Raw genomic sequence first — 12,998 nt, 5'->3', positions numbered from 1 at the left:
CAGTACAGGCTCAAGAGAAGGATTCCAGTCACTCATGGAGCCACTCCACAGCCCAAGGGCCCCCTTCCCTCTGTGGGCCTTGGGCTTGGCTTGGACTTTTTCTTTTTTTGTGTGTGTGTATATAGTTTTTGTTTTTGTTTTAATTTTTTTGGGCTGTACCATGCGACTTGCGGGATCTTAGTTCCTCGACCAGGGATCGAACCTGGGACCCCTGCAGTGGAAGCGTGGAGTCCTAACCACTGGACCACCAGGGAAGTCCCTGGATTTTTTCTGCTGATGGAGCAGTGTCCCCAGTTAGGGGGTTGGGGAGCATACAGACCCCTGCACCCAAGTCTTAAGCAAGGAGGGCTGTGGTCAAATGTGAGGATTAAAGAGTCTCTTGGATGTCTTGGGGAAGTCAGGCCCTTGGGAGGAGGCTGGGGCTTGGGGTCCAGGTGAGAGAGAATGGGGGCTGCCTATGGAGGAGGCTGTGGGCTGGGAAAAAGTGGATGGATTCCAGGGATATTTTGGTGGCTGTTGGGACATGGGAGGGGCGTACTGAGGTAAAGAGGTGAGAGTGATATCCAGGTCTGTGCCTGGGTGATGGGCAGGGGAGCCTCGAGATGGGACTACAGAAGAGCAAGATGATGCTGATGTCAGTCTGATGTCAGTCTGGGAGTAGCTGAGTGTGAGGGGGCTTGTAGGATTTGCAGAGGAACTGTCCAGGGGGCAGGTGGGAGCAGTAGACAGGGCAGGATTGGAGAGAGATGGGGGGAGAGGCCAGCAAAGAGGTGGCTAGGGAAATCGTGGGAGTGGATAGGATCTCCCAGGACAGTGTGGATGGAGCAGAAACAGTGAGCTTTTGACAGGCCGTTGAGCCCCACAGGCAACACCGCTTACTGAGAACCTATTTTGTGCCACGCTGTGGGGATCTAGCTGTGACCAAGACACATCCAAAGCCCTGCCCTGGTGGAGTTCACATTCTGTTGAGGAGAGAAAAATAACTAGACAACCAGACAAATAACTAAATGACGAGATTAAGTAGCAACATAGACAGTTATGTCAGGTAGTGTTACCAACTAAGAAGAAAAATAAGGCAGCAAGAAATGTGGGCAGGAAGTGCCCAGGAGGGTGTGCAGGGGAGGTCCCAGGAGAGGATGACATTTGAGTAAACATGAGAAGGAGGTGAGGGAGGGAGCCATGTGGGTATCTGGAGGGAGAGCCTTCCAGGCAGAGCAAACAGCGCATGCAGAGGTCCTGAGTCAGGTACGGGCTTCAACTTCAAGGAACAGGAGGAGGGCGATGTGGTTGGATAGGAGTGAATGAGGCTGGGAGAGTAATAGGAGTCGAAATCAAGAGGAAATTTTTGTTTTTTTAAAGGAAATCAGTCAACATCATTAGTGATTAGGGACATGCAAAGCAAAACCACAGTGAGATACCACTTCCCACCTAGTAGGAGATGTGCCATCTGTGTCTCCTTATTGGTAAGCCAGCTTATCTTTCCCTGAACTCTATTGATTATTTTAGGCTCAGGAAAAATAGGAGAGCAGACGCAATCTTTCAAAGGAGGAAAGTATGTAGAGGCATTTCCTCAGCTGACTAAGAAGAGGAAGAAGAAAGCTGATGCACTACGAGAAGAGGATGGAGGTGGGGGGAGTAGGTGGTAAAACATACGTACGTTAGTCCGGACTGATCCCATGCTGGCATGACAATATTTTTGGATATGCTGGGTTAAAATGTATTATTAAAATGAATAGTCCAAGTGTTGGCATGAATGTGGAGAAATTGGAACACTTATGCATTGCTGGTGGGAATGTAAAATGGTGGAGCCACTGTGGAAAACAGTCTGGTGGCTTCTCAAAAAGTCAAACATTGTTACCGTATAATCCGGCAATTCTGCTCTTAGGTATATGCCCAAAGGAATCGAAAGCAGGAACTAGAACGAGTACACGTACACCACGTTCATAGCAGCACTATTCACAAGAGTCAAAAGGTAGAAACAACCCAAGTGTCCATCAACCGATGAGCAGATAAACAAAATGTGACAGAGCCAGAGCATGGAATATTATTCAGCCACAAAAGGAATGAAGTACTGAGACATGCACAACGTGGATGAACCTCGAAAACAGGGTCAGTGAAAGAAGCCAGACACAAATGTTCACATATGGTATGATTCTATTTATATGAAATATCCAGAATAGGTAAGTCCATAGACACAGAAAGCAGATGGTGGTTGCTAGGGGTTAAGGAGGGGAGGAATAGAGTGACTGCTCGAAAGAGTGACAGAGTTTCCTTTGAGGGTGATGAAAACATTTTAAAACTCTAAAGGTGGGATGTCTGTACAACACGCAAGTGTACTAAATGCCACTGAATTGTACATCTTTAAAAAAAAATATTTATTTATTTTTATTTGGTGGCTCTGGGTCTTAGTTGCAGCAGGCGGGCTCCTTAGTTGTGGCTTGCAGGCTCCTTAGTTGTGGCATGTGAACTCTTAGTTGCAGCATGCATATGGGATCTAGTTCCCTGACCAGGGATTGAAACTGGGCCCCCTGCATTGGGAGTGCGGAGTCTTTTTTTTTTTTTTTAATAAATTTATTTATTTATTCATTTATTTAATTTTTGGCTGCATTGGGTCTTTGCTGCTTCACGCGGGTTTTCTCTAGTTGCTGAGAGCCGGGGCTGCTCTTTGTTGTGCGCAGGATTCTCATTGTGGTGGCTTCTCTTGTTGCGGAGCACGGGCTCTAGGCGCACGGGCTTCAGTAGTTGCGGCTTGCGGGCTCTAAAGCGCAGGCTCAGTAGTTGTGGCGCACGGGCTTAGTTGCTCCGCAGCATGTGGGATCTTCCCAGACCAGGGCTCGGACCCGTGTCCCCTGCATTGGCAGGCGGATTCTTAACCACTGCGCCACCAGGGAAGCCCGAGTTTCCGTTTTATTGAGGGATTTACTGAGGACTGTAGCCCTAGACACAGCCTCAGACAGCTCTGAGGAAAAGGTGGGGGGAAGGTCAGTATAGGTGTGATTTTGGAGAAGGGTATGTGTAATCACACATCTCAGGAGAAGGTGGCTTCTGGTCACAAGGAACAAATACCGCAGTTAATGATTTTAGTGCTTTTCTTAGTTTGGAAAGATGCAAGAATCCAGGCTCATAAAAAATTTGTCCTGAAAATATCTATCTGAAGTCCTGCCAGTTTCCCCCGAGCAGAAAGAGCCTCATTCCTGATCTTCGGCCCTGAACTCCTGTCGGTGTGATGAAGGTCAGTGACTGCAGTTGCCAATGACTCAGTCCTTGTAGAGCCAGACAGTGAGCAACATTCTTTGGTTGTCATTGGGAAGAGATTAAAATGTTCACCTTTGCACTGTTTTGTAGTTTTTGAATTTTGTTCAGTCTGCATGGACTAGCCGGTCAAAAAAATAAAAGACATTTTCTCAAAAAGTTGGCATAGCCTGTTTCCTTTTTTTTTTTTTAAATTGAGGTGAAATTCACATAACAAAAAGTTCACCATTTTAAGATATACAATTCAGTGACTTCCCTGGTGGCACCGTGGTTAAGACTCTGCACACCGTGGTTAAGACTATGCATGCATGCATGCATGCATGATCTTAGTCCCAGGGACTGAACCTTCGCCCCCTGCAGTGGAAGCACAGCGTCCTAACCACTGGACCGCCAGGGAATTCCCCAAAGTTTCCTTGACTTTCTAAAAATGCCTTACATGATATGACAAAAGCCATCCATGCTCCCTACAGACAAGTAGACAATACAGAAAGGGTGAAGCAGGAAAATTAGAGAACTCCCTTCTTGGACCACGGCAAACAGGTTGGTGCTTTTGCTTGGAATATTTTTGTGTGTGGGGGCAGTTGGTTACCTTTGAAAACACGGGTAGCTAACTCCGAGGGTCCACCTGGGTGCACAGGCCCTGGGGAGCGCACACGTGGCGGCCCCAAGGCTGCAAACTCTCTCCCTCCCAGCAGCAGACAAACGGGCAGGGAGCCGACAAACAGTCGCGGCCGCGCCTGCGCAGAACGTTCCCGGGAGCGCACAGCCTGGTGCTGGGCCCGCCCCCTGGCGCGGCGCGCTGACGTCACGGTGACGTTGCGGCGGAGTCGCCATGGAGGCCATGAGCGGTCTGGCGTCGGAGCTGGAGTCCTATAGGGGCCGCGACCGCCTGGTGAGGCTTGGGTGGAGCGCGGCCAGAGGTCTCGGAATCGGGCCAAAGCCCCGAGACCCGGACACTGAGCCCAGAGAGGGAGCGGGGTCACTCACGATCCCCCACGGCAGAGGCCCTGTCCCCGAGTAGTGGACATGTAGGTTGTTCCGGCCACCCCCTCGTGACTGGACATTTACAGTACCAACCAGATCCTCACGTTTGCACATTGGGGTCCGGCCAGATCACTGTAGCTGGTCCTTGTGTCCCAAACAATATCGTATGAGGATTTAGGATGTTGCAGGGTCCCCTCTGGCAGGACATTTGGATCCTGAAAAATCCCCTATAGTTGGGCACTTAGGTTGTTCTGGCCAATTCAACCTGGCTGGACATTTCCATGCCAAACAAATCCATGTCTGGACATGTAGGATCGGACTAGGCCACTGTAGTTGGTCCCTGAGTTGTCCCAAACAATCTCATATGGGGATTTAAGATTTTGCAGGGCTTTCCCTATGGCTGGATGTTTAGGATCTGACCACATCCCCTCTGGTTGGGTATTTAGATTGTTCCTTCCAGGCCCCTGAGGTCAGATTCTGAGCTTGTCCCAATCAGTCTCTTACAGGTAGGCATTCAGGTTGTACTAGGGAGTGTACCAGTAGCTGGGCATTCAGGTTCCAACCAAATCCCATATGATTGGGTGTTCAGGTTTTAACAAATGCCCCCAAGCTGGACATTTAAATTGCAGCGTTTTTGCCATTACAAAGGTGCTGAAAAGGAATTACAAGTAAAAATAATACATAAAACAACAGGAAAAAGTATCTTCTGAAAAGCAGATGAAATAAAGATATAAGGGTGGTGATGCAGACCGAGTTCACCATGCCCCAAATCGCCACTGGGTTCTTTCTCACTAAAGTAATAAAAACAAATTATCCTTTTGTCCACTGGGTTGAGGCCTGGTCACCTTCCCAATCCACAGCCCAGCCACAGAATTTGGTGCAGCCAGGTAGATGCAAATATATTCGATACATTTCCACCTAGCCCTCCTACATGCTGGGAAAAGGAGGATCCAGGAGGTGGGAAATGGGGGTTTCTTCTTCTTGTCCCCATCACATATGTCTCCAAAGACTGTGCCATTCAGTGACATGAACCAATACTCTGTTAGTTTCCCAGGGCCTTTAGGACAATGACGTCATGTCTCCATTTATCCCACCTACAAGTTTCCTTTTCAACTTTTGGCTTTTACTGGAAGTTTGTTGATTGAGACTCGTCCTCCCAGTTGATCTTATGGGGTCCACGGCCAGGCCAGGGGGGATCCAGCTCAGTCCTGCAGCAGGGCCATGCTGACTGCTTCTGGTTTCCCACAGATCCGAACGCTGGGGTACTGCTGCCAGCTGGTGGGCGGGGTCCTGGTGGAACAATGTCCTGCCAGGTCAGAAGTGGGGACACGCCTGCTGGCACTGTCCTCCCAACTCAGCCACTGCAGGACCGTCCTGCGACTCTTTGATGACGTGGCCATGTTTGTCTACACTAAGCAGTACGGCCTTGGGGCAGAGGTAACAGGGCGCATTGGGCTGAAGGGAGGGGGCGTGGATCCCGGGAAGTCAGCGTCTTATGGACTGGTCTTTATAAAGGCAATCATGTGGGCAGTTTATTACTTTTCTCAATTTTACTTTTTTTGGCCACACTGCACAGCATGTGGGATCTTAGCTCCCTGACCAGGGATGGAACCTGCGCCCCCTGCATTGGAAGTGTGGAGTCTTGACCACTGGACCGCCAGGGAAGTCCCCAATTTTACTTCTTTTGGAGACAATCAGATGTGCTCATTTCAATTTTAATTAAAAAAAATAGCTCATACGTTTGCACATCCCTAAAGACTACATAATTAAAAAGTCTCTCTCCTTCCTGACCCTCTGGCCGCCAATTTTCCTCCTCAGAGGCAGCCACTGTTGTCAGCTTCTTGTGTTTCCTTTACGAGATCTCCTGCACCTGCACAGGCAAATACACATTGCTTACATAAATAGTTGCATGCCATTTACACTCTTCTGCCACTTGCTTTTTTCACGTAACAGTACAACTTGGAGGTCATTCCATATCAATCCAAAAGAAGCTCCTTCCAGGAATTCCCTGGCATTCCAGTGGTTAGGACTCCATGCTTTCACTGCTGAGGACCCAGGTTCCATCCCTGGTCGGGGAACTGAGATCCTAGCAAGCCCCATGGTGCAGTCAAAAACAGAAACAAAAAACAAAAAACAAAAGAAGCTTCTTCCTTCATTATGGCCACATAGTACACATATATAGCCAGATGGTGATTTATTTAACTGATCCCCTGTTGGACATGTAGATTAGTTACATCTTGCTGTTACAACAGAACCTCATCATTTCACCAGTGGGTCTAGAGCAGTGTTCCTCATCCGGCCTGGGTGGTGGTACGATCTTGTGCCCCCCAGGGGATGGGCTGAGAAGCTGCCCTGGGCCAGCCTGGCTGAGTCATGCCCCCTTCCTGGGCTGCCCTGCCCCTCCTCACTTCTCTCCAAGGGTCTCCTCTCTGACTCACTTACTCAGATGCTCCCCCATTCTGCCCCAGTGCCCGTGGCCTGATCATCCCCAATCTCAAGTGTTTCCCTGGACTTTCCTCCTGCTTTGACACCCATCTCTTCAGCTTCCTGTGCATCCCCCCCATCTCCTCTGTGAGGACTCCCCTGAGTCCCCAGGCAAGGGGTGGGGGGCTCCCTGCACCTCCTATGTCCCTTGGCCAGAACAAGAACCTCTTTTGTTGGTCCCCCCTGCTCCTACCTCCTGCCCCGGTGAGAATCTCCTCCCCAGCATAGGGCCCGGACCTTGCTGCTTCTCAGGAAACACCAGCGGAATGAGCACGTTGGGGTGGGGGTGGGAGGCCCCGTCCTCACGGAGGGGTGAAGTGTGCCAGAACACCCCAGAAGGCCCCAGACAGGATGGCGGAGCTGGAGTGGGATTAAGAACCCAGAGGGAGGCAGGATCACAGCTGGCCAGTAGGAAGGAGGCGGGCAGCGAGCGTTGGTGGGGCCTTGGCCCGAAGGGCGGGGTTCCTGGGACGACAGAGAAGAGGCAGAGGGTATGGCAGGCAGTGAGGATGACAAGGTTAAAGGTAGAGAAGTGAAGGACTTGGCTGGCGACCCGACCAGCTTGGAGGCCTTGAGGGGGCCGGACCCTGAGGGGCGGAGCCCAGGGTAGAGGCTCCGGCAGCCTCAACTGGCCCTGCCTCGCTGGGTGCAGGCAGGGGCTCAGGACCCAGGGTTGGAGGGCATGGGATTTGCAACTCAACAGCCTGAGGCCCATCCCTGTATGAGATGGGGCAGCTGGCAGCTTCCTCTAAGAGCCTCAGTTTGCCTGTTTGCAGGGGTGGTGACCCCTTTCTGCTTTGGGGGAGGTGACCCAAGCCTTGCAGCGTAGTGCCTGCTGGAAGTTGGCACCGGGTGTGTGGCAGCCCACCTGGCTACCCTGATCTGTCTGCTCAGGGTTCCCTGTGGGGCTGCCTCCCCTGCTCCCCTCTCAGTGTCCTGTACCAGACACCCACACACAGGAGCTAGGAAGGCTCTGATGCAGGGTGTCCCAAGTTGTCCTACACGGGAATCACCCGGGGACTTAAAAAAAATTCCTCGGTGAGGCAGAATCCCTGGGGCTGGGGGCTGGGTGTGGCGTGTTTTTTTTTTTTTTTTTTTTTTTTTTTTTTGCGGTACGCGGGCCTCTCACTGCCGCGGCCTCTCCCACTGCGGAGCACAGGCTCCGGACGCGCAGGCCCAGCGGCCATGGCTCACGGGCCCAGCCGCTCCGTACAGGCTCCGGACGCGCAGGCTCAGCGGCCATGGCCCACGGGCCCAGCCGCTCCACGACACGTGGGATCCCCCCGGACAGGGGCACGAACCCATGCCCCCTACATCGGCAGGCGGACCCCCAACCACTGCGCCACCAGGGAAGCCCAGGGTGTGGCGTTTTTGAAACTCCCTGGGGGATTCCACTGAGCGGCTGACTTGAGACTCGCCACTCCACTGGGCAATGTTGACCACACTGCTGAGAAATCAGGCCTTTCTTCTCCTGCAGTGCTAGCTACAGGCCAGCCTGCCAGGCCTGGACATTGCCCTGTGACTGCCACCTGGCATGGCCTGGGCGCCTAACATGGGCAGTGGGTAGGTCTGATCCCAGGCCCATCCCCCCATCTCTCCCGGTCCCGCAGGACGAGGCCATCTTTGTCCGCTGCGTGTCTGTCCTGGGCAACCTGGCTGACCAGCTCTACTACCCCTGTGAGCACGTCGCCTGGGCTGCCGACGCCAAAATCCTCCACGTGGAGTCTGCGCCGTGGTGGACACTGAGCACAGCCCTCTGGGGCCTCTCCCTGCTCCTGGGGATTGCCAGGTAAGCAGCGCTGCCGCCTGCCAGGGGGCTGGAAGGGAACACCTGAGATCCCCAGGCTGACGGGAAGACAGGCTGGAGGCGTGGGGGTCTTTGCCTCCTCTGCTTTTCCTCCTCACCACCTCACTGTATCCGTCCCCTGTTGCTGCTGAAACAGATTTCCACAAACTCGGCGGCTTTAAGCAACACAAATTGATCATCTTAACAGTTCTGGAGGTCGGAAGTCCAAAATGGGTCTCACTGGGCTAAAATCAAGGTGTGGGCAGGGCTGAGTTCCTTTCTGGAGGCTCCAGGGGGGAACCTGTTTCCTGGCCTTTTCCAGCTTCTAGAGGCTGCCTGCAGTCCTCGGCTCGTGGCCCCATCCTCCATCTGCATTTTGTTTTTTGATTTTTTAAAATTTTATGTATGTATGTATGTATGTATGTATGTATGTGGCTGCGTTGGGTCTTTGTTGCTGTGTGCAGGCTTTCTCTAGTTGCGGCGAGCGGGGCCTACTCTTCGTTGCGGTGCATGGGCTTCTCATCGCGGTGGCTTCTCTTGTTGCGGAGCTCGGGCTCTAGGCGTGCAGGCTTCAGTAGTTGTGGCTCGCGGGCTCTAGAGCACAGGCTCAGCAGTTGTGGCACACAGGCTTAGTTGCCTCGGGGCCTGTGGGATCTTCCCGGACCAGGGCTCGAACCCGTGCCCCCTGCATTGGCAGGTGGATTCTTAACCACTGCGCCACCAGGGAAGCCTGCAGCTCCTTTTTGATGTAAGCTCCCCTCGCAGCCACAGTGGCTGTCGTGGAGCTGGCCCGTCTATCTGTGCATTGGCCTTCCCCGCGTGATTGGGCTGCCTGGGCTGGGCTATGGCTGCTCTGAGGCTGCAGCGTCTCCTCAGGGCGTCTTGTGACCTCCGGCCCCAAGAGACTTCCTATTCTTGCTTAAGGGGCAGCCTTGGTTCCCTTGTTTTTACTAGACTTTTTCTTGGGGGCAGTTTCAGGTTCACAGCAAAACGGAGCCGGCAGTAGAGAGTTCCCATGTACGTACCCCCTACACACACACAGCCTCCCCTACCATCCACACGGCACCAGAGCACAACATTTGTTACAATCGATGAACCGACGCTGGCACAGCATAATCACCCCACGTCCATGGTTTACATCAGGGTTCACTCCCTGTGTTGCCTGCTCTATGAGATTGGACAAATGTATAATGACATGTGTCCATCAGTGAAGTATCACACAGAACATTTTCACTGCCCTAAAAATCCCATTTTTAGGGTGAATATGCTCTGCCTGTTATTCCATTCATTTTTAGAGCTTCTAGTTTTCCCCTCATTTCTCTGTATGTGATGTGAGCAAGGGTGTGGGGCTTGGGAAGCATTTAGTGGGTGCTCATCATGACCAGGGGTTCCTAAGACCCCAGGGTGCCGGAGAGTCATGTGGGAGGTTGTTGAAATGTAGGTGCCTGGTCCAGGCTCCCAGAGGTTCTGATTCTTCAGGTCTGGGGGCCCAAGAAGCATCATTTTGCCTGAGTCCCCCCTGGTGGCTCTGATGCAGAGCCACTGACCTCACTGCAGGTGCTGCCCTCTGTCCCGTCCCCTCAGGGGACATGTCACCTGGATGGGTACACAGTGGCTGGGAAGATGTGATCAGGCCCTGGACGGACCTCTGAGTCAGGAAGTCTGGCTGAGGTCAGCCTTCCAACTTGTGGGAGTTGGCACATTCATGTCCCTGCACGGCCCACAGCCCAGGCTGCAGGGTGTAAGGGCTGTGCAGAGCAGCCTGGTTGGACACCACAAGGGCCCCAGAGTCCCCAGGGAGCACTAGAGGATGCCCATCTGATGGCCGCTTCCTCAGTCTGCAGACGCCAGCCCTTGGGGCCCAGAAGGTCATCTAGTTTCACCTCAGACAGGTCTGGCCAGTGTCCAGGGTGCGTGTGTGTGGGGAGGGGACAGGCCTGGCGCCCATCTGGACCCCATTTCCCTGGTGAGCCAGCCAAGGCGCAGGGAGGGAACAGCTTTCCCAGGCCAGCTGTGGGCCAGCCTCGGTGTTCTCATCCACAGAGGGGTGGATCCCGGCTGGGCCATCAACCCTGCACGTGGCACAATGTTCTTTTGAGCTGTGGTCCTGGGGCCAATGGTTCACAGAGGCTGGGCTGGAGCCTGACTGGCCAGGTCAGAAGCCCTGGATGCTCCCAGACCTGCAACCCAAATAGGTGGGGGGCCTGCCTTAGGGATGAGTCCCCAGGAACTTCCGAGGCATGGCTGCTCTGGGGCTCCAGAAGGGCGCAGGACAGATGGAGCCACCCACTGGTGAGGCTGGCATACTTTACAGGGAACCTGTGGCCACAGTGGCAGGCGGGAGCCTCCTCTCAGGCCCCTGTGCACCCCACCCGGCTTCTCCAACCCCATCCTCTGTGGTGTTGCAGGTCCCTGTGGATGGTCCTGAAGCTGAGACAGAGGCTGAGGAGCTCCCGGGCAGCCCTCACCAGGTACAACGTCCGGGGTTTCGCCCAGGAGACAGGCCAACTTCTTCCTGCAGGCTGGGTACCCCAGAGGGTCTCCCCAAGCCAGGGAGGTGCTCAGAGTCACCAGCGATCAGCCCCGCCCTGTGCAGGCCCCGTTGTTGGGGGGGCATGATGTGTGCCACGCTGAGGGGCCTCGCTGCTGCCTCCGGGTGGATGTAGCACTTTTACAGATGGGGAAACTGAGGCTAGCTGGAGGCCCCCTAGGCAGGAAATGGCAGAGCCAGGACTCCAGGGCTGAGCCTTCACGGCCGTGCCCCCATCAGGGAGGATGATGGGAGATGGAGTCCGTTTGCTGAGGACCAAGGTCAGTCACTATCTCATCCTGGGAGAGAACACGGGGTAGGGTCACGCCCAGCACAGGCCCAGAAGCTGCCCACATCCCTGCCCAGCTCCACGGGTTCAGGAGGATGGAGGTGTGGACCTGAGACTCTCGCTCCCGCTGTGGGCAACCTCTGGCGAGTGTGACCTGGACGCAGCCCTGCCAGTCCTCCTCCCTCCCCAGCACTCCTTGCCCTGCCCCTGCGGGTGGGCGGGGGGCGCCCGGGCCTTCCCTGAGCGCCCCCCCAACTCTGCTCCCACAGCCGGCTGCCCCAGGGCAAGCGGAGGGCCGTGGAGGCCCAGATCCGGTCGGAGGTGCTGACCCTCCTGAGCAACCTGGCTGACCTGGCCAACGCGGTGCACTGGCTGCCTCCGGGCATCCTGTGGGCCGGCCGCTTCCCCCCGTGGCTGGTGGGCCTCCTGGGCACCATCTCCTCGCTCCTCAGCATGTACCAGGCAGTCGGGGCCAGAGGCCAGGCCTACACCGCCCCCGACGGACCGGGGAGCCGGAACCCTGATGGCGGCCCTTCCCACGGAGCAGCGATCGCCCAGGAGGGGCCAGGTCTTTAATTGAGCAGATCAAGGCCGGGTGTGGGGGGGCGCGGCCAGAGGATGCGCAGAGCAGCGTGGGGCATGAGCCCCCAAAGGGGCGGGTGTGTGTGGGCGGAGTGGGTAGACCCAGAGACTCGGTGCAGTGGAACAGGCACCTGCAGGCTGGAGTCCTGTATCCAAAAGGCGAGTGGGGGAGCCGGGTTGGGATGGCGAGCGCCAGGTGGGCCTGAAGAAAGTGAAATGAGAATCAATTAAAGGCGGTGGTGCTGGTGCCAGGCCAGGTGTGAGAGCTTATTCCTAACGCCCCGGTTCCTCCTGTCCGCTCACTCACACGCCCTCTCTCCCAGGCGGGCGGGGGTGCCCCTGGGCCTTATTTTAGGGAGGGTGTGCAGGTGCCCCTGTGGGCCTGGGTTCAGCGTCCCGCGGGCTGGAGCTGCAGTGGGAAACCACACTTCCCCGCCCACCTTCTGGAGCATCCTTGGCCGGTGGTCCCCTCCGACGCTGCCAAGTGCAGCCCGCTGACCCTGAGTGGCCCTCAGCCATGGAGGGCGGCCCTCCCTCCCCGCGGGCTCGGGCACCCCGGCCGTGGATGCTGCCTCCACCAGGCTGTGCCCGGGTCTCATGCTCCTGGGTGTCGCGGGGTGCCTGTCATGGCCGAAGCATCTCACAGCCATCGCTTGGACCCAGAGCTGCCGTTGTCCGTTCAGGGCTGGTCTGAGCATTTCGTGGGCTCTGAGCATCTCTGGAGACGCCCGAGGCTCCTGTCTCCCAGCTCGTGGAAAGCACGGCAGGCAGGACAGGACGAGCTTGTTTTCCAGTCTGACGTTTGAGAGGCCACAGGCATGTGGCCTCGGGTGGCCTCGGTGGGTGGCGGGCGGCCCACATCTGCCCCTGGCTCTTGCCTGTGACCCTCCACATCTGAGTCCTGGCGGGAAAGCGGAGGGAATGGCGCTCTCCCTCACAACTCAGAAGCACCGGGGACCGGCGGTGTTTACAGTCCCTAAAGCCTCATGTGCTTTCAACCACATTTTGTTCTTTTACAAAGGTACGTGGCCAGGAAGAGCTGGGGTGGGTGCAGGGACCCCACCTGGCCCCATCCAACGGGGGCGCTCCCT

The 12,998-nt window shown here is 55.2% G+C and overlaps 1 protein-coding gene across 1 annotated transcript; it reads left to right on the top strand.

Annotated features, from left to right (window-relative positions):
- Positions 1 to 4,063: 4,063 nt before the first annotated feature.
- On the top strand, positions 4,064 to 12,149 carry PEX11G (peroxisomal biogenesis factor 11 gamma). Its single transcript, XM_082623379.1, has 5 exons — positions 4,064 to 4,144; positions 5,485 to 5,673; positions 8,331 to 8,509; positions 10,915 to 10,977; positions 11,595 to 12,149. The coding sequence occupies exons 1-5, from the start codon at positions 4,085 to 4,087 to the stop codon at positions 11,899 to 11,901; spliced, it is 798 nt and encodes a 265-aa protein (XP_082479505.1). The 5' UTR covers positions 4,064 to 4,084; the 3' UTR covers positions 11,902 to 12,149.
- Positions 12,150 to 12,998: the final 849 nt, after the last annotated feature.

This window comes from Mesoplodon mirus (assembly GCF_964341445.2).
Source record: "Mesoplodon mirus genome assembly, chromosome: 5".
NCBI lineage: Eukaryota > Metazoa > Chordata > Mammalia > Artiodactyla > Ziphiidae > Mesoplodon > Mesoplodon mirus.
This window is presented reverse-complemented; position numbering and strand designations above follow the sequence as displayed.

Bases quoted from the DNA above. Each gene is read 5' to 3' on its own strand.
- PEX11G (XM_082623379.1), top strand. From the start codon at position 4,085: ATGGAGGCCATGAGCGGTCTGGCGTCGGAGCTGGAGTCCTATAGGGGC. The intron at 4,145-5,484 runs GTGAGGCTTGGG...GGTTTCCCACAG, and splicing joins ATAGGGGCCGCGACCGCCTG to ATCCGAACGCTGGGGTACTG. The intron at 5,674-8,330 runs GTAACAGGGCGC...CCGGTCCCGCAG, and splicing joins AGTACGGCCTTGGGGCAGAG to GACGAGGCCATCTTTGTCCG.